The sequence below is a fragment of the Vombatus ursinus genome, unplaced genomic scaffold (genome assembly GCF_900497805.2).
Source record: "Vombatus ursinus unplaced genomic scaffold, bare-nosed wombat genome assembly UNPS02009173.1, whole genome shotgun sequence".
In the NCBI taxonomy this organism is placed as follows: Eukaryota; Metazoa; Chordata; class Mammalia; order Diprotodontia; family Vombatidae; genus Vombatus; species Vombatus ursinus.
The window spans coordinates 9,148,211-9,168,033 of NW_020948951.1; the positions used below are offsets into that span (position 1 = coordinate 9,148,211).

General features: G+C 52.8%; 2 protein-coding genes across 5 annotated transcripts; both read right to left on the minus strand.

Moving 5' to 3' along the window:
• Positions 1-109: 109 nt before the first annotated feature.
• On the minus strand, positions 110-11,238 carry GIPC3 (GIPC PDZ domain containing family member 3). Of its 3 annotated transcripts, none has more exons than XM_027851181.1 (6): positions 10,975-11,238; positions 7,489-7,674; positions 5,464-5,644; positions 3,946-4,058; positions 3,666-3,760; positions 110-3,270 (listed from the first exon to the last, which is right to left on the minus strand). In XM_027851181.1, exons 1-6 carry the CDS (start codon positions 11,209-11,211, stop codon positions 240-242), a joined length of 3,843 nt encoding a protein of 1,280 aa, XP_027706982.1. In that variant the 5' UTR covers positions 11,212-11,238; the 3' UTR covers positions 110-239. The 3 variants fall into 3 exon arrangements, with proteins under 3 accessions (XP_027706982.1, XP_027706983.1, XP_027706984.1); XM_027851182.1 differs by lacking the exon at positions 10,975-11,238 and adding an exon at positions 8,126-8,684; XM_027851183.1 differs by having other exon boundaries at positions 3,024-3,270; positions 3,679-3,760.
• A 993-nt stretch (positions 11,239-12,231) lies between these two features.
• HMG20B (high mobility group 20B) lies at positions 12,232-18,816 on the minus strand. Of its 2 annotated transcripts, XM_027851208.1 has the most exons (10): positions 18,554-18,815; positions 18,290-18,385; positions 17,738-17,864; positions 17,439-17,642; positions 16,862-16,982; positions 16,596-16,642; positions 16,278-16,350; positions 13,808-14,023; positions 13,486-13,618; positions 12,232-13,136 (listed from the first exon to the last, which is right to left on the minus strand). In XM_027851208.1, the coding sequence occupies exons 1-10, from the start codon at positions 18,568-18,570 to the stop codon at positions 13,124-13,126; spliced, it is 1,047 nt and encodes a 348-aa protein (XP_027707009.1). In that variant the 5' UTR covers positions 18,571-18,815; the 3' UTR covers positions 12,232-13,123. The 2 variants fall into 2 exon arrangements, with proteins under 2 accessions (XP_027707009.1, XP_027707010.1); XM_027851209.1 differs by having other exon boundaries at positions 16,850-16,982; positions 18,290-18,816.
• Between the last annotated feature and the right edge of the window lie 1,007 nt (positions 18,817-19,823).

A 19,823-nucleotide genomic window follows, 5' to 3' on the forward strand; every position in this document is an offset into this window, starting at 1 on the left:
TTTTTTTTCCGGGGAAAGGCCCTGGAAAGGTCTTTCCATCCATACCCACACCCCTCCCTACTCCCAACCTCCATCAGCCTTCTTCCTTTAGCCAATAAGGACACATCCAAACATAGGAATTGCTTTTAATCTTCACATGCCTCAAGGTACAGATAGAAGCAACTGGTTGAGCACTGGGGGGACCTAGATACCCCTTCTCCCCAGCTCTGGATCCCCTTACGGGCCTCTGAGCCAAAGACTCAGCAGAGGCCAGAGCCAGAGGAAACTGAACCCCCTGTTTCCATCTGGCCCCCCCGGCTCCACCTGATTCCGATATCTCCTCCTGGGCCCTGGGCCCAGCTCCCTGGGACCCAGGCACTCTGGGTAAGAGGAATAGAACCACCTTGGGGAGGGGTCTGTGACAACCCACCCTGACCAGGAAAAGACCCCTGAGGAGTAGTAGTGGCCCCCTGGATCCCAGAGCTGGGCTTGGGGGGCCCTGAAGGAGGATAAGGGAGAGGACCTCGGGTTAGGGGGATAGGGACCTTGGGATTGTGTGGGGAACTGGGTCGGGGTCTGGGGCCCGGGATGGAGGGGCCTTGTCTGGAGGCCTGCAGCTGAGGGCTGGGGCCTTGAGCCAGCTTCGAAGGGCTGACAATTTGGGCTGGCTTCTGGGGTCCAGAACTCTGAGCCTGTTTGGGAGCTGGCATCTGGGAGTGGATGGCCACAGCTAACTTTGGGGAATTAGAAGCCTGAACTTGCTTTGGGGGGTCAGATGCCCGTGCTGATTTCTGGGAGTCTGGGCTATCAACTAGCCTCTCAAGGCCAGTGCACTGAACCTGTTTTGTGGGGTCAGAGAGCTGGGCTAGCTTTGGGGGGCTAGAGAACTGAACCTGTTTTAGGGGGCCAGAGGGCTGAGCTGGCTTCTGGGGGATAGCAATCTGAGCCTGTTTGGGGGGATCAGAGAGCGGAGCCAATTTCTGATCCTGTTTGAGGTCAGAAGGCTGGGCTAACTTCTGAAGGCCAGAGCAATGAGCATGTTTTAGGGAGTCAGAGGGCTGGGATGGCTTCTGGGAGCCAGAGAATTGAGCCTGTTTTGGGGGGCCAGAGGGCTGAGCTGACTTCTGGGGAGCAGAAAATTCAGTTTGTTTGGGGAGATCAGAAGGCTGAGCCACTTTCTGGAGGGTAGAATGCTGATCTTGTTTTGGGTCAGAAGACTGGGCTGACTTCTGAGGGTCAGAGCAATGAGCATGTTTTGGGGGGTCAGAGAGCAAGGCTGGCTTCTGGGGACCAGAGAATTGAACCTGTTTTGAGGGGCCAGAGGGCTGAGCAGACTTCTGAACGCCAGGGAATTGAGCCTGTAATAGGGGGTCAGAGGGCTGGGCCAACTTCCGGGGGCCAGAGAATTGAACCTGTATTGGGGGGTCAGAGGGCTGAGACAACTTCTGGGGAGCAGAATCCTGATCCTGTTTTGGGTCAGAACACTGGGCTGACTTCTGAGAGCCAGGGTACTGAGCATGTTTTGAGGGGTCAGAGAGCAGGGCTGGCTTCTGGGGGCTAGAGAATTGAACCTGTATTGGGGGGTCATAGGGTTGAGCCAACTTCTGGGGAGCAGAATGCTGGGCCTGTTTTGGAAGGTCAGAAAACTGGGCTGACTTCTGAGAGCCAGGGCACTGAGCATGCTTTGAGGGGTCAGAAAATTGAACCTGTTTTGGGGGGTCCAAAGGCTGAGCCAACTTCTGGGAGACACAGTGCTGGTGCTGTGTCAGAGAGGCAGAAGTCTGGGCTGGCTTCTGACGACCGGATAACTGAGCCTGTTTTGAGGGGTCAGTGATCTGGGCCAGCTTTGGAGACACAGAGTGCTGGGTCTGCTTAGGGTGGTCAGATGGCTGTGCTAATTTCTGGGGGCAAGAGAATTGAACCTGTTTGGGGAAGTCATCAGACTGGACTGGCTTTTGGGGGCTAGAGAATTGAGCCTGTTTTGGGGGATCAGAAAGTTGAGCAGGTTTCACCAGATCAGAGAACCGAACCTGTTTTGAGAGATCAGAGGGCTGAGCCACCTTTTGGGGGCCAGAAAACTGAGCCTGTTTTGGGAGGTCAGAGAGCTGAGCCAGCTTCTGGGGAGCAGAGTTCTGGGCCTGTTTCGGAGGGTCAGAAGACTGGGCTGACTTCTGGGGGTCCAAGAATTGAATCTGTTTTGGGGGATCCAAAGATTGAGCTGGTTTCAGCAAGCCAGAAAACTGAACCTGTTTTGGAGGATCATAGGCCTGGATTAACTTCTGGGGGCCAGATAATTGAGCTTGTTTTGGGGAGTTAGTCATCTGGGACAACTTTGGTGGGGAAGAGTGCAGTTCAGCTGACTGTGCTAATTTATGGGGGTCTAGGGTCTTATCCAATTTATGAGGGTTAGAGCACTGGGCCTGTTTTGGGAGGTCAGAAGTCTGAGCCGACTTCTGGAGGCTAGAGAACTGAGCCTCTTTTGGGGAGTCAGAAGGCTGAACTGACTTTTGAGGGTCATAAAATTGAGCCTTTTGTCGGGGTTCAGAAGACTCAACCAGATTATGAGGACCAGAGCACTGAGCCTGTTTAGGGGAATCAGAAGGCTGGCTCTGTTTTGAGGACCCCAAGGGCAGGGCTGGCTCCTGGGGGCCAGAGGATGGAGACTGTTTTGGGGAGTCAGAAGTTTGGGCTGGCTTCTGAGGACAAGAACCCTGAGGCTGTTTGGGGGGCTCAGAAGGCTGTACCATTCTCTGGGAGCAGGTTATCTGAGCTAACTTTGGGGAGCTAGAGCCTTGAACAGGTTTTTGGGAGCCAGGACACTGAACTTGTTTGGAGGGTTCAGAGGACTGGGATGGCTTCTGGGAGCCAGGAATTGGGGCCATCCTCTGTGAACCAGAGGGGTGGGCTAGCTTTCGGTGGCCAGAGTACTGAGCTTGTTTAGGGGAGTCAGAAGACTGGCCTAGCTTCTGATGGCTGCACTGAGGCTGAGCCGACTTCTGGGGACCAGCTTTCAAAACCTGGGTTGGTGCCTGGGGCTGGGGGACTAAGCTGTGGGTCTTGGGCCAGGGCCTAACAGGCGGGGGCCGGACCAGGGTTTCTGGGCCATCCTGGGTTCCAGGGTTCCGGGCCAGAGACCTGCCTAGCCGCAGGCTTCCTTGGCCTCTCCTATCGCTGCCCACACTTCCACCACAAATTCGTCGGGGAAGGCAAACTCGCCCAAGACGGAGTCCAAGCCGCGCGCAAACTCCTGAGCGCTCTGAGTCTCTTTGGACGTCTCCACCAGAGTTGAGGCTGAGGTAAAGGTAGAGTGAGGTGAACCTGGGAGCCCCAGAGCCCAACTGCCATCCTTCCTATCTCTTGACTCTCATTTTCTCCTTTCCCATTCTGTGTCTCCTGACCCCATCCTCTGATTCATCTCATCCTTCACCTCCATCCGATCCCATCCCTCCCATCCCAGATCCATCCACCACCTTCCCCTGGCTCCAGACTTCAACTAATCTCTTCCTTCTTCCCTACCACCCAGCCTCCTGGGACCCTCCCATTCCTCCCCTCTCCCAATATCTCTCTATCCCTCTCACTACTCCCACGTCCCCTTCCATTCCCCTACCCCTCAGCTCCAATGGCCCCTCCCCACGCCCTGTGGCTCCCACAGCCCCTGCCCCTCCCCAGGGTCCCCACAGGCTTACCCTGGCCCCTTACCCAGGTCTGGGTCCCGGATGCCCATGTAACTCTCCAACAGGTCATCCACCCTTCGGGCAGCCTCCTCCTCAAACTCACTGGGCTGGGGCAGGAGGGAGGGGGTGGGGTCAAAGATTTGGCCCCTGGGTCAGGCAAGGTGGGGAGCATTGTAATCCTTGGATCCGACTATACCCTTCCCTCCCAACTCAGCATCCACCTTATCTTGGGCCCATTGGTGAAACCCCAGGAACCTGGGCTCCTCCTTCTTTCCCTCCCCACCCCACTCACCACCTCCTCCACTGTCGCAGAACCCCGGGCCCGGAGACGAAGAGTCTCCCTCCCACTGGTCACCTTCCCCTCCCCAGGGCACTTGCTGCTCCGGGTCCTCTGGCCGATCATATCTAGAAGACATGATATAGAAAGAGAGTCAGGGGAGGAAGAGTCTAAAACTAGTACTTGTACTGGTGCTCGCTAGAGCACTTACCCTGAGGAGGGCAAGTCTAGAACTCCTTCCTTGTAAGCACTTAAAAAGCTTGTAGCTGATTTTCTCTAGAACCCATTGTGGTTCCAGATTCTGTCCCTCCTAGGCAGCTCTAGAACTCATGGTCATTCCAGAGCTCTCTCCCATGGACAGTAGACAGCCCTGTGTCCCCCAAATATCTCTAAGATCCATAGTGGTTCCAGATATCCTACTCCACAAAGCAGGGACTTCCATGAACTTCTCTAGAAAATCCTTCTTCTGGAACACTAATCCTACCTAAACTTCCTTCCACAGCATTATTCCCTGTCCCACCACCAATTCAGCTACCCCAGAACCTGTTGGGGAACCACTTTCAACTGCTCTTGAATCCAAATGGATGGCATCATAGGAAAGAGCACCTGCCTCAGAACCAGGAGACCTAAGTCCCAGTCTAGTCATTCTACTTGCTAACTGTTGGACTGTGGGCAAATCAGTTAGCCTCTCTGAGCCTCAGCTTCTTCATCTGTAAAATGGGGGTGTTACTGTTTGTGCCACCTTCTTGAGCTCATCCAAGTGCTATGTAAACTTTAACTACTTCAAGGTTTTTGGTGGGTGATTCCAACCTTTATGACTTCAAGTTCATTCATGACTGAAGATATGGCTCCATGAATTGCTATGGCTGAATAAAAGTCCTCACCTCCTGGCCAAACTTCAAGAGGTATGTGCGTCCACACTTCCCTAAGCCTGTCCTGGGACAGCAGATTTACAACCAGCCCCCTAATTCATTCTTGGTAGGACTCGATTATCTCTCCAGCTTGAGTTCCATTAGCAGAGCATTTGAGAGCCCACTGCCCCTTTCAGAGGTAAGACTTAGAGACTGTTGTTCCACTCAGATCCTCCTTGGTGAAGAGGTGGCCCTGGGCTCTTGAAGAATATGCCAGTGGGGCACAAATTCTGACAGGTCTTGCTAAGGCAAAGAGGTAACTAAATTGTACCAAGTATGGGCTCAGAGACAGACTATACGTGTGACACTGAGTCAAACAAAGTGCAAGAGTTTCATCAACAGACAACTGGTCACCAAGTAATGAAGACACAACCAACCACAAAGGCCATCATGAAAGTGTCAAGGTCTCTCCTTGTAGGAAAGAGCCACATTGGTGAGATCTGGGAGCTCTGAAGAATCGGAATGTCAATATGGCTTCTTCTGTCATTAATTCCCAAACCCATCCCTCTGCTGCCCTTAGAGCAAGACTGCTGCTCTAGAACTTGCTTCCTTTCCTGGTTCTCTCTGGACTATTTCAGAAGCCCTTCCACCATGAGCTTCCTTGTCCCACTAGCTTCCTCACCAAAGGCCCTTTTGGGCTGCACTAGCCTCAAGGTGAAGGGCTGGGCCTTGGGCAGCTCCCGAAGCATCTTGGCCACCTCATAGTGTCGGCAGCCCACGATGGTCTGGTCATTGATGGCCTCTATGCTGTCGCCCACGCAAACTGCTTCAATCCGGTTAATGATACTTCCTTCCTTGATCCTCTGTGGGGAGGAGGACAATGGTGAAAGGAAGAGTTCCCCACCACCCCTTCCACTCACCTCCTGAGCCCCATAGCCCCTGAGCATCCAGCCCCATCATCTGACCCAAAGGCTTTCTGAGCATTCTTAGCAATGGAACATATTCCACATCTCCCCACTCTCTCCTAACCCCTGGTTCAGCGATCTCTAAACACTCATAATAGCCAAGCACATTTCCCTGGAGACAAAGGATCTCTAAGCACTCAGAAAACAAGCTCATTTCCCTTGAAGATAACATGTTTTTCAGCATGCCTAGTGACCAAGTACATCACCCTAGACAAGAGCACTCATTGATTGAGAACGTCACTCTGGGGACAAGAGATCTCTAAGCATTCTTGGTAATCAGGCATACCCTCTGTAGGGATGATGAATCTAGGATATTTCTAAAGATTCCTAGAGACTAAAGGCTAGGGATTTTTACACTTTCAGTTAACAAGCACATCTCTCCCTCTGGGAGGGATCTCAAAGAACTTAGTTGCCAAGCAAATCTTTCCCTGGCCAAATTTCCCTCAGATTGGCTAATGATCCCTAAGGGCTAAGGATCAGATTTTCTCCTGCTTTTGCCTCTTTCCCAGATTCCAATGCATGGTGCCCAGGTTTCAAGTTTACCCTCCTCTCCCTTATGGTACCTATTCTCCCCCTTCCAAAACTCCCACTTGTTTAATTCCATTCCCTCTAAGAGCTCTCAAAGCCCTGGAGAAAAGGGAAGCCATCCTCTTGCTGGCTGAAGCTCGTCTATCTCCAATAGAATGTAACAACCTTGAGGATGAAGACTGTGTCATTTTTGTCTTTGAGTCTCTAGAACAGCGCCTGGTACATAGGAAGTGCTTACTAAGTGCTTGTCTATTGGTTGAGGCTGGAGATAAAATAAAGAACCAGGGATTATGATGGGAATAAATGACAACCAATAATAATAAAAAAAAAAATCTGCGGTCTGTGGATAGATTTCATAGGGCCCAGGAACTTGGATGGGAGGGAAAATACCTTATTTTTAGCCTCTAACTGAAATTTAGCATTTCCTTCAATTATTTAAAAAAATATTATTTCTGAGAAGCCATCGAGTGGTTTGCTGAGGGGAAAAAATGTTTGTACAGCACACTTTTAAACTTAATTTACATCATTAACATTTTCTCCATCACTTTCTTGAATCTGGGTAATCCAACAAAGCAACAAATTTAGCACTGATTTGTAGCGTTTGTGGATTTCTGAAGTGTGAGTACTCACGCTGAAAATTTAACAATCAGCTCAGTGAGCTGGTTAGGGCTGGCTCCAACATACTCCTGTTATAGGCTTCATTAGATTGCCAAAGAAAAAGTGGTTAGGGACCCTTGATTTAGGGAAAACATCCAAAAATAGTACAGGACCTGTTGTAATACTATGCAAATAGATCCAAGCTTTTTTTGTAGGGGAAGGGTTCAACTTTAGGGGCCAGTGAGATCACTTCACTCCTATCCGAAGAATCAGTATCCCACGCCCTGACCATATGGTGTGTGGGGTGAAACTGGGAGAGGGGAGAGGGGAAGGGGAGAGGTCAAGAGGTTGCAGGGAGTGGGGGAGTTCCCGAACCTAGAATATCAGAATTGAAAGGGCCCTTAGAATATAACATAAAATGTCAGGGTTCAAAGAGTCCTTAGATCAGAGAACTGAAAGGAACCTTAGGAACCATTCAGAACATCCTCTTCATTTTACAGAGAGGCCCATTTTGCCATTAGGTCCAGAAAGGGAAAGGCATTTACCCAAGCTCATCCAAGAACCCAGGTCTCCTGACTTCCAGCCCATTGCTCTTTCTGTCGTCCAGTCCCCAATACCTTGATGAAGGCATAGCCCGCCCCGTTGTCTGTGATGGTGAGCCCCAACGCATCCTCTGTCTTCGTGACCTCCACCTCCTTGGTCTCACCACGTACATGGGCAAAGATAAAGTCCTCCAGACCAATCTGGCCCCCCAGCAGCCTCTGCATGTCCACCTTGTGGCTGTTGAGAGTGCAAAACAGAATCTGCCTCCCCATCAAGGAAATGGGGAGAGAGGAAGCCACATGGTTATTGGGAGAACTCTGGCCTTCACTCCCCAGCCAGCCCCATCCCAGAGTAACCTAGGCACGGGTTCAATCCCGTTGGAATTCAATCCCGTCTGACAAGTGTTGTACATTCTTTGGGTTTCAGTATGTTGAATTAGATGCTCCCTCTTTCAGAACAGAGAGAACATAAAATGACAGAACAGGGAAGGACTTTAGAGAAAATCCTTAGAACATATGAAATCTCTCTAAGGCCCTTTCCTGTTCTATCATTCTATGTTCTAAGATCCCCCTCTGTTCTGACACTCTCAGTGCCAAGATTTTCTAGTTCTGACATTCTATGTTCTGAGGCCCCTCCCTGCTCTGACATTCTATATGCCACATCCTCCTCCACCTCTGACATTCTATGCTTTAAGGTTCTTTCTTGACATACTGGGTTCTCATGTCCTTCCCAGCTCTGACAGTCCATGTCCTGAATTCTTTCCAGCTGACATCCTACGTTTTGTTCTCCAAGCTTCTTCCAGCTCTAGTGTTCTAGGATTTCAGGAGTCTAAGTGATCTACTTGCTGGGAGATACAGAGTAGGCGTTATCATTTCCATTTAACAAATGGAAAAAGGAACGCCCAGACAAAGGCAGTGACTTGCCAATGGTCACGCAGCAAGCCAGCTGCAGAGCCAACACTGAATCCATGCCTCCTTACACCACCTGGTTGTGGTCCACAATACTCTGGGTCCCCCAAAGAATTTAAAGAACAATATTAAGGAACGCTCTTCTCTTCCCCTTGATGGTCTTTGCTGTCCCTTGGAGTATTCAATGCTTTGGAATCCCCTCTCTTTCCATAGTGAGGCTTCCAAACACCATCTCTATCCATTATGCTTCTGACCACGCAGGGTCACCAAGATAGGCACTTAGAGGCAGCTAAATACCAGAGTTGATACGGTGCTGGGCCTAGAGTCAGGAACACCTGAGTTCAAATCTGGCCTCAGAAACTCATTAGCTATGTGACAAGTCACTTAACCTCAGTTTCCTCTATTGTAAAATGGAAATAATAATAGTACCTACCTTCCAGGATTGTTGTGAGGATCAGATGAGATAATATTTGTAAAAGCGCAAAAAATTAGCGCAATACCTGGCACATAATAGGTGATTGATAAATTAATAAATATTTCCTCCCTCTCTCCCACTTGGGGAGTTTTCTTTGATTCACATTTCTCCTGCATTACTTCTGGATCAGCACCATCTATTTACATCAGGTTATGACCTGGGAGGGTAGATTTAGAGCTAGAATGGAGTTCATTTGAGTCTGACTTGCTCATTTTACAGATGAGGAAACTGAGGCTGGGAAAGGTTAAGAGAATTGCCCAAGATCAGAGGTCAATAGTAACAGAACAGGAAAAAGAAGTGAGGTCTTCTGACATCCTCTTGACTAGACGCTAGAAAACACACTCTTGTAGCCTGGGGTGTTTGGGGACAGAGAGGCAAGGGAAGGAGTAGCAGATGACAGGCTAAGCCATTCAATGATGGTAGCAGCCACAAAAGGGGACAATTTATCTTCCTTACAAAATCACTAAAGTGAAAATATGTTTAATAGGAATGTATATGTATAGGCTATATCAGATTGTGCACTGTTTTGGGGAGAGAGGTGGGAAGGGAGAGGGAAAAAAATTTGAAGCTCAGAAGCTTATGAAAGTGATTGTTGATAAATAATAACAATAAAGGTGACAATTTAGGGTAGACCCGCAGGGCTTTGAGCACCATAGGAACCTCACGGGTCTTTGTCGAACTGCTTTGTCGAGTCTCTGACCTTACGGAGTCGAGCAGGTGCGTTCGAAGTTTTATTAAGATTTTGATCTGATGATGGTCAGGGATCAGGGAAAGTTTATAGCAAACAAAGTCCTGGGGCCAAATACAAAGTCTCCAGATTGGCTGGGGGTGGAGGGAGAGTACGGAGAGTCCAGGGATCCAGCCTCCACTGTCTCATCCTAAACACGCAGCTCCAGAGGCTCCTTCCTGCCTCTCCTCTTCCTCACAGCCTAGAGTTCGGAGCAGATCCTGCTGGCTCAGAATCCATCTCCCATCCCCGCCCACCCTCCGGCTCTTTCTTTTCTGAATCTCTCCTGAGATCACCTGTATTCCAATTTCTGGTGACTGAGTGCCCCTATTTCAAAGTTGAAATCGTGCCTCCCCCGTCCCCAGGGATACTTTGCCACCCTGCTGGAGATGCCCTGGTTCCCCTGAGGTCTGGAGATGTCAGCCCCTGGAATCTGGGCATCAACCGGTAGGTTATAGCTGATGTTAGTTGCCCTCCTGTAAGAACAAGGATTACTAAAGCTTGGCTCAGCTAAGTGGATACAGCACTGGAACGGGAGAGAGGAAGATCTGAATCAAAATCCTGTCTGGGAGACCCTGGACTGGTCACTTAGTCTCTTTCAGTCTGTTTCCTCATCTGTAAAATGAGAATAATAGAGGAGCCTGAAGTCAGGAAGATCTGAATTCAAATCTGGCCTCAGTCTGACCCCAGGCAAGTCACTTAACACTGTTTGCCTCAGTTTCCTCATCTGTAAAATCAGCTGCAGAAGGAAATGGTAAACCACTCCAGTATCTTTGCCACAAAAACCCCAAATAGGGTCATGCAGAGTCGGACATGACTGAACAACCACAACCAGGATCAATCAACATTTATTAAGCCCATACTGTGTTCGAGACACTGAGCTAATCAATGGGGATCAAATGAGATCACTTTACAAACATCTTCAGTGCTATAGAAATGCTGTCTATTGTTATTGTTAGTGTAAAGCATTTTCTATACCTGATCTTTTTTGAGCCTCACAATGACTCTGGGAGGTGGGTAGTACAACTGGGATCATAGCATCAGAGATTTAGAACTGGAAATGACCAAAAGGGACTTATCCAAGGTCGCACAGCACAGGAAAGAGGCAGAAATCAATCAACCAATAAATATGTGTCAAGCACCTACTATGTGTCAGGCACTGTGTCAGAATACAAATACGATGAATGAAATTATCTCTGCTCATAAAGAGCTTACAAATCTAACATGTTTTTCATTACTATCCCCATTTAACAGATGAGAAAACTGAGGGTCAGAGGGAAATGACTTGCTCCCAGTTAGTAAGGATCAAGGTTAGGAGTCTTAGGGCTCCAAAGGCCATTACTCTCTTCCCTACACCACACCCGCCAGGAATGAGCACCCGGATCTCCACGGATCTGAGATCCACCACCCTAGCCAGGGATCTAAGAACTGGGATGCGGGATCAGCTCACCTCAGTGGGGGAGATGCCGAAGGCTTCGGCAATCTTGGCATACAGCTCCCGGACATTGGTGAAGCCCTCAATCTTGCCCGTGGGACTGCCATGAGCCAGCTGGGTGTGGAACACCAGTCGGGGCCGGATGCGAGGGGCACTGGGGACCGGGGCTGCCTGCTCAGCAGGTGAGGGAGGGGGTGGCCGGGGGGCAGAGGGCTGGGCCCCCTGTGCCTCCCGGGCCCCTCCACTCTCCATGGGCTCGCCCAGTCACACAGGGGGCCCCAAGCGTCCGACGGCGCCGGCCGGATCCCGGCTGCTTCCTTCCCCCCCTTCCCCTAGCCGCCCCCGCCTCCTCCTGCTGACAGCCGAGCTCTGGCCTGTAACACAAGCCCAGGGGACAGCGGCGGACACAGGGAACTCGATCCCGGTCCTAGGTAACTGATACCTAGAGAGGGAGGAGCCAATGAAGGCCCAGGTGGTGATGGGGGGGGGGGCAGGTGTCCCTGCACCTCTGACTGCCCAGTACTGCTGCTCCCTCTCCTGGGGCCTTGACAGTTGGTACTCAAGGGGGAAGGAGGACCAGATGGGTCCTCTGCACTCTCCCCACATGGAATCACTGTCAACTTAGAGCTCATCCAGAGTAGCTACCCTTTACCAAGGAACCTGAGGCCCAGACAGAGAGCCTTTCCTAAGTTCCCAAGTCAGAGCGATGGCCCTGAACCTAGGCAGGTGTTCTGCCTTCCCACCATAGATGGCTTCCCAAACTTCCTCGTTCTAGTCGGTGCAGGGAAGAGAGTTCCTGGACCTGCAGTTAGCATGCTCGGCTCTGTCCACTCCCTTGGGGCACCTGGACCTGTTTCCCCTTCGGTAAGATATTACCTGCCTGCCTCCCAAGAGGGTCAGGAGGTTTAGAGATAGCCCAGACATTATCATGCAAATTGGGGGGACTGTTGAGGCCTGAGGCTCTGCCAGGTCCTCTCATTCCCCTGATAACGAGACCCGCCCTTACAGGGGCCAACCCTACATTGGGTTGTCTGAGCTGGGGTGAGACCGGTCCAAGGGTAGGTCAGTAAGGGTGGGGCCTTCGGGACCGGCTGAGCGATCTTCCAGGACGCAGCCTGGAAACAGCACCCAGAGGCCAGCACGGCACCTCAGAGGGCAGGGCCCAAACACCCAGGCGCAGAACTGGAGTCAAGGTGGCTGCTGCTCCAGGCCGGCTCTTCCCTGTTATCACCACCCCCCCACCAACAAACTCATCAGACAGAGACCCACAAATAGATTTGAGCTGAGTCGATTTTTATTTAAAAAGTTGATTACTGTAGTCACAACTGCTGCTTCCAGGAAAGCCTGCGGGCTATAGAGGGAAGCTGCCTGGCTCCCGATACATGGGGAGGCAGGGTGGGGAATGGAGCGGGGAGGCATGGCCTGGGGAAGAGACGGACAGGAGTGAGGAGTCCTAGGAAAGGCCTTGATTTTGTAGATCGTGGGGAGCCACTAAATCTTCTAGAAATCCCAGGCCCAGGAGAGGCTCTGACCCTCCCCTCCCCCATCTCCCATTCTGGGAGGGAGGGAGCTATCAGAAGGTAAGCTAAGTCAATGAGAGAAAGAGAAAGAGAGAGAAAGTGCAGGAGAGGGGGGTCCAGAGACGGCACTAGCTCCCATGTGGTTAGATGTGGTGCGGTGCTATGTTGGATTTGTGTGAATTGGTTGCATGTGCCATGGGTCCTATCTGTGCCCAGGTGCTGTTATGGGCACCACCCATACATTGGACTGTGGGTTGACACATGGCACATGTTCTCTTAACCCTAGCCCATGCAGAGGAAAGGAAAAAAAGTTTAGAAGAGCTTAGAGATCACCCTGGAGGTTGGTGGGGTGGGACACAAGCCCTGGAGAAGGCAGGAGGATCCAGAGGCGGGGGCTTTCCCCACCCCAAGAAGGCACAGACAAGACTCCCCAAAACCCATCGAGCACCTCCCCACCCCCTTGCCCTGGGTCCTGACTCAGCTCTGGGGCTGGGCAGGCCCTGGAGGAGGTACAAGGAGGCCCAAGGCTGGGCCCTGCCCAGTGACCTGGGAGAAAGAGGGACAAGGGGCAGGACTCAATTGCTGGGACTGATCCTTCCCCAGGATGACTCTGGATCCACAAGGGCCCTTCCTCTGGCCACTACTCACAAGTGCTCACTAAAGACAGACAGGAAGGAAAGGGCTCGTCAGTAAGAAGAGGGGAGGAGGAGCCCCCCCACCAGCCCTGCCAAGACCCCACCCTGTACCGAGGCACCTCCCTGAGCCCCACCCATCAGGTCCACCTCCTCAGAACAGATCTGGGCCTTGCGGGGCGGGGGCATCCCTTTTGTGGTTTCCACTAGTAGTTGGGTAAGGCAGGTTCCAATGACATGCCCTCTCTAGGTAGATCCCACCCCACCTAGCTGATCTGGTGGGAGGGGTGCCCTCTCCCCATCACCTACAGACCCTGCCCAGGGGAATGTTCCCACTAAGATCCCCTGTAGGGCCTGCTCAGTTGGTCCCCTACCTGGCTATCTGAGACAGGATCTCCTTGATGCGCACAATGAGCTTCTCATGCTGCAGGGGGTCCCTCTCAATGGCCCCATGCAGCTTGGCCATATAGAAGTCCAGGGTACTGAGTGTTGGCGTTTCCCCAGTCCCTGGTGGGAAGAAAAGGGAGGAGAATGCCAGGGTCCTAGAGAAGATGTGTTCCCCACCTCCCACACAAGGGTGTGTCTTGGCAGGTAGAAGTGGGATTCCTCAAGAGAGGAACCTGGGTCAAGTTGAGGGCCCTGTGCAGGTGTGGGACATGCCAGGAGGCCCAGCCCCCCAGAAACAGAGCGGCTCACCAGGCACAGGCAAGGAAGCAAAGCTGGCCGTAAGCGCCTGGCGGACGGCTCGGAGCTGCTGCTGCAGGGCCAGGGTCCGGCGCTCCTCCCTGGCCACCTCCTGCTCCAGCCGCTCCCGGGCGCTGCTCATGCTCTGAGTGTGACGCTGGAGGACCGCGTTCTGCTCCTCAAAGGCCACGTTCATCTTCCGGAGACGCCGGAGCTCTGCTTCCCTGGCTGGAAGATGGGAAGCCCCCTCAGAGCCTGAACCCCCAGCTAAAAGCCACCTCCAGGCCCAGGCAGGATAGTCAATCCAAAGCCATGATCAAACCTCTCTCTCCTCCAAGGTTCAGCTCAGGGTCTGCCTGCTAAAGGAAGCCCACACTCACCTCTCCTTGAGTCCCAGGAATCTACCCTTTAGTCAAACAAGGCTGGAGCAACCAGAGACCGAGTTCATCCCCCTCAACTTACACATAGGCTGAGATTTCTAAGAACCGACATTGACACAGTAATTTAAGGTTGGTGAAGCACTTTACAGCTGTAATTTTACCTGATTTTCAAACTCATCCAAGTTCCCAAGTGCAACCGGAACCAGATCCAAACGTAATTGGGAAATGTTTAAACAAAAATACCGTACAATACAGATGACTCATTTCTATTTGGGTTTGACAGCAATGCTTAAAACAACCTGGGTTGGCTCAACAGGTCTTATCCCCATTTGAGATGGCGAGATGAGAAAACTGAGGCAACAAGAGGTTAAGTGGTATGCCTACAGTCACACAGCTGGTGAATGCCAGAGGTTGGGTTTAAAGCCAGGCCTCTCCTGATTCCAAGTCCAGCACTCTTCCCACACTGCCACAGAGAGGGGAAATGAAAGGACTTGCCCAACAGGTCAACATTCCCAATGCTACCTGGGAAAGGGATGACCATGGACTGCCCCATGACTCTCCCCAGGATCTCTGTGACTCTGTCACCAGACTGCCTAGCTTCAGTCAGTCAACAAGCATTTATACAGCTGCAGCTACAAAGAAGGGAAAAACAAACAAACAAAACACAGGTCTCTGCCCTCAAGGAGTTTGAAGTCTGATGGGACGCTGGGACACTAGCTCCCTTCCCTTCATATCTCCAGTACTCAGCACGGTGCTTGGCACATAGTAAGCCCTTAACAAACGCTCCCCTATCCCTCAGACCCATTCATTTTAGGCCTCTTGGGTCCATATCCAAGCCCCCTCTTCCTCCTCCCCTATGCCTCGGGGACATCCCCCCTTCTATTGTTCTGTGCCTTTGCACACTGAGGTCCTAGAAGGTTCTCCCTCTTAGAACTCACAGCTTACTTCAAGATTCAGGGCACTGCCTTCAAAAACTCTTCACTGCTCCCCTCAGTTGTGGATGCTTCCTTCCCCTAACCATGGTGCATCTTTGTATGTATCCTGTATTTAATTATCTGTGAACATGCTGAATCCCCCAGGAGAATGTAAGCTCCTTGAGGGCAGGGCTATTTGTATTTGTGTTCCCAGGGCTTGGCCTTAGGCATTTAAGAAATGCCTGCTGACTGATCGAGTCAGGACTTGAACCCACCCATGTCTTCTGGCTCAAAATCTGGTCTACTCTCCACTACTGCCTGTCATATAAAGCACTTCCCTCCTCATCCTCTAAGGAAGGTAGTTACAAGAATTATTACTGCTGTGTTAAAGATGGGGAACCAGGTTCTGTTCTGGTAGTGTAAGTGTCCAGGGTCACAGATGGTGGGGTCAAGAGCTGGAAGAGACTTCGGACATTGCCTGGTCAATGCCCAGGCCCAGGAGTTTAAATGATTTGCATGTAGTCACTGGGCCAGTAAATGTTAATGGCCATGTGGGACTAGAACCCAGGCCTTCTCAGTCCCAGTCCAGGATGGTCTCCTGTCCCGTGCTGGCCCTCACAACAAAGATTCTTTCCCGCTCACCCCTCTGAGGCGCTAACAAATATGGTTATTCCCATTTTGCAGACGGGAAAACAGACTCAGACTGGCACAGACTGCCAGTGACCAATCCAGGACCGAACACAGCTCATCTGATCTCAGTGCTTCCTCGGTGGGCATCCTCTCACCAGTCAGACCTGCTGGGGGTGGGTGGAGGGCAAGGGAGGAGGTCTTTTCTGTCTCCTCTCTCTAAGATGGACAGTATAGTCACCAAGAGTAAAAGAATGAACCTTTGCCTGATTGATTCTAGCCTCTTCACTGACTCTGGACAGTTACCTCCTGCCAGCTGCCCCATCCCCACAGCTCTGGGTGGCCTCCTGAGAGCTCTGGTCAGCCCTCTGTCTTCTAGCCAGAGTCCTGGGATGCAGCAGGGTCAGAGGGACAGCTGTGGCCAGGGTGGACACTCCAGGCCTGACTCCCTCCCCTCTCCTCCTGCCACCTGATCCCTGCCCCCAGTGACATATGGGTTTATGTCACCTTGCCCGTGCCCCAGAGAGGGCAGGAGGAGGAGGCTCACTGAGCATGCCTCACCTTTGTTCTGGTCCAAGAATTCCTCAGTAAAGATGGGGACATCGAAGGTAGAGAAGCCATCAAAGTCCCCACCCTGGAGGGTGGCAGAAGAAGGCAACATTACTGGGGTTGGCAGAGAAGAGACAGGCCTCTCCCTGGCCCCAAGAGGCCCCTCCCAGGCTTTCCGGGCCGCACAGGGGTCAGCACAGCTCTGCAGTGCCCTCTTCTGGCACCCACGTGGCAGGCCCTCCTTCCCAACAGCATAGGCCACAAACCACTCCTCCCTCCCCTCCCTGCTGGAGCACAGAGCCCCCTCCCTCAGAATTCCCAGGGCCCCACCTTGTGTCCATTCAGGAGGGTGTTCATGGCTGAAGCGCCTGGGTCCTCTAAGGCAAAAGGAGAAGCAGGTGAGGGTCTTGGAGGGTAGGAAAAGGGATAAGGCACACCCCATCCCTCCTTGGGAATCCCGCCCCTAATACACACCCACACACATACACAGCTATCACACATACATACACATGTGTGCATGTTCACATACCCACATGCACATATGCCCACACATATATAGGCACATACAGATACCACACACATACCCGTACACACACCTTTCTTGGCTTTCTTCTCCTGGAGTTTCTCTGCACACATCTTGTACGCCTCAGACTGCTGGTATTCACGGAGCTCCTTCATGTACTGCTGTTTCTCCCTCTCTGCCTCATCAAGGTAGCGCTAGGGACAGAGATGGGGACCACATGGGAGGGCTGCTGGTGCATGGGCAAGGAAGGTGAAGGAGCAAGGGGTGGGAATCCTCTTTGGGCTGGATCCCCTTAGAAGGGAAGACCCCTGGCTGGGGTTCCCTAGAGGAGAAGGAGGGAGAGGGGGTAGAGGCATTGACGGAGAAGGGAATCTGGCTCGGGAATAAAGGGCCTATGTTTGAGTCCTGCCCAGGGTGTACCGCCTTGGACAAGTCCCTCGGCCTCCCAGGCCTCAGTTTCCTCATCTGTAAAATGAGGCATCTGTACCAAGCAGCCTCTGAGGTTTTCTCTAGCTCTCAATCTAGGATCTAAGGATCCACTGCAGAAAATGGATGGAGAAGCCTACAGCCGCCCAGGAAGAGCCCGGCAGCCAGTTGCAAGGGCTTCTGGGAAATCCACAGTTTCCAGGGAGGGGTCTCCAGGCTCCCACCTGCTTGTCTGTGGGTTGTAGCTTGCTCCACTCAGCCCCCAGCATCTTAGTGATCTCAGGGAAGGGCAGGTCCGGGTGCAAGGTGCGGATCTGCTCCCGACGCTCATTCAGGAAGCGAACGTAACCAGTGACGGGTGCCTTTGGCCCATTGGGAAGAACCTTCTTCCTCTTTTTACCTTTGGGCCAACCACGCTTCTTCACAGGCTAGGAGGAGAAAGGCAGGGCCGGTGACCTTGGGGGACAAGGCAAAGGGTAGGCAGAAAGCCAGAGCCCATTCTCCCCCAACCTCAGGCACTCACCTCCTCCTCCGAGTGCCCTTTCTCCATGCCGCTGGCCCTAGGGCCCTCCACTTTCTCCTGCTTCACGGGAGCCAGCCCTGCAAGGCTCCCCAGATGCTGCTGTCCAGGGACCTTCCCATTGCTCGGCCTGGAATCCAAGCCATCCATCTGTCAGGACTCCCACAGAGCCTCCCCTGGGCCCCACACCCATTCCCATCCCCACCTTCACTTAAAGAGAAAAGGGGGTGGGGGGAGCAGAGAGAAACCAGTGGGGACCACAGGCACTAAGTCAAAGCAGGGCAAGAAGCATTTATTAACTGCTTACATGGGCCAAGCACTACTAAGAACTGGGGTGCCAAGAATGGCACAGACAGACCCTGCCTTCAGGGAGCTCACAGTCTAATGGGGGAGACGCGGAAGCAGCTGCGTACAAAGGAGATATAGACAGGGTGGACAGGAGGCAATCTTGGCAGAGCCCCGGCACTGACCACAGAGCAGAGCCTTCTGGAGACCCCGACAGCTGGGCCCCCAGGGCCTGGCCCCGAGGGAGCATCCTACAAACCCGTGACTCACAGGAAGCCTGGGACTAGCTGCTTGGGGCTCTGGGACATGACCGACAGCCCTCTCCCGTCGCTGCCGCCGCCTGGGGGGGCCCTCTCCTCTCCGAACCTGAAAGATAAGAAAGCCCACCCCGGCAGGTGGGGTAGGGGGGTAGGAGGGAGGCACTGACCCCACTGCCCCAAGCTCTGGCTGAGTGTAGAGATTAGGGTCTGGCCGCCTCAGTCTCCACTTCTGTAGAATGGGCTAGACAGGGATACTCCTCCCCCGACTCCTAACCTAGACGCATCATTCATTATCCACAGAGTGCTTAGAGATCTCAGAGGAGAGCGTCTGTGGGCGGGGCTTGGGGCGGGGAGATGAAACTCCCTACGGTTGCAGGAGGGGGGAGGGGGATGGATCCCACAGGGTGCGAGTGGGGCGCACAGCTGGATCCTGCGGATTCCCCCGGGTCCCCTCCAAGCCCGGGGCAGCGGGAGGGAGGGGAAGGACCCGGTGGATCCCTTTGTTGGGGGATCTCCTCCCCCCCACCCGGCGAGGGAATCCTGCCCGCCTCCCCGGCTCCCCCAGCTCCCCAGCCCCGACCGCGTCGCCCCCGAGACCTCCGGGGCCACGATCGCCCCCGATCCCCGACTCCCGCGGCAGATTTTACCTTCTGAGCAAACTTTCTTGGATCTTCGGGTTCGGACTCTCAACCGCCCTTGGCCCCGCCCCTTGCCCCGCCTCTCCCGGGTCCAGCGCCGGTAGGGAAGGGGCCCCGCCCCCGACTCACGCTCCCATGCTAATAAGCGGGACCGCGAGCGCTGGGATTGGGCGCAGTCTCGGGCGCGGGGCAGGGCCATGTAAATAGGACCCTCAAAGCGACTAAAGGATTGGTTGCAGAGGGCGGGGTTTTGGGTTGGGCGGTGGAGCGTAAGGCTAAAAGCGCGTCAAGTTTGGCTGCGCCCGAGTAGATTCGGACCAATCCGGGGAGAGTGCCTCCTTAAGGGGCGGGTCTTCTGAAAGGGCAGGAGGCCGACCCGAATACTCTATCCCCTCTCGTCTACTCTTAAGAAGCCCGCGTAACGGAATAAAGGCTTACGCCCTAGTAGCCTGCTGGTCACCCAGCAGCTGCCGGGGAGGGGCCGGATCTGAGTCTGACGAGTCAGAGTTTTGCATCCCAGGGAGAGAGCATGCTTTGAGATCCTCAGAATCCCAGCTCCTTTGAGTGTCTGTCTGTAAAATGAGACTTGGTTAAAGCGAACCCCAGAATCTGCGCTTTGGGGGTGCCATCTAGTCCCACTGGCATCTGAACAACATTCCCTTTCATAATGTTCCCTGAGCAAAGGTCGTGCAGTCTGGGCTTGAATACCTCCAATGACTGGAGAGCCCACTACTTCCTTCCCAAGCAACCCTTTGCACCTTTGGGCGTCTCTCTCTAGTTAGGAAGTTTGTCTTCATTCGTAGGTGTTAAGCTCCTTGGCACCGCTCTGTTTTGAATTGTTTTTGTGTTGCTGACTCCTTGCAAAGCACTTTGCACGTATAAGAGACTCTTAATAAAGTATTATGT

Coding starts and splice junctions, on each gene's coding strand:
- GIPC3 (XM_027851181.1), bottom strand. CDS start 11,211: ATGGAGAGTGGAGGGGCCCGGGAGGCACAGGGGGCCCAGCCCTCTGCC. Junction 4,059..5,463: donor GCAGCCCAAAAGGGCCTTTG/GTGAGGAAGCTA, acceptor CATGTCTTCTAG/ATATGATCGGCCAGAGGACC. Junction 3,761..3,945: donor CTGCGACAGTGGAGGAGGTG/GTGAGTGGGGTG, acceptor CTCCTGCCCCAG/CCCAGTGAGTTTGAGGAGGA.
- HMG20B (XM_027851208.1), bottom strand. Junction 16,983..17,438: donor TACAACCCACAGACAAGCAG/GTGGGAGCCTGG, acceptor CTCTGTCCCTAG/CGCTACCTTGATGAGGCAGA. Junction 16,643..16,861: donor GGAGAAGAAAGCCAAGAAAG/GTGTGTGTACGG, acceptor CTTTTGCCTTAG/AGGACCCAGGCGCTTCAGCC.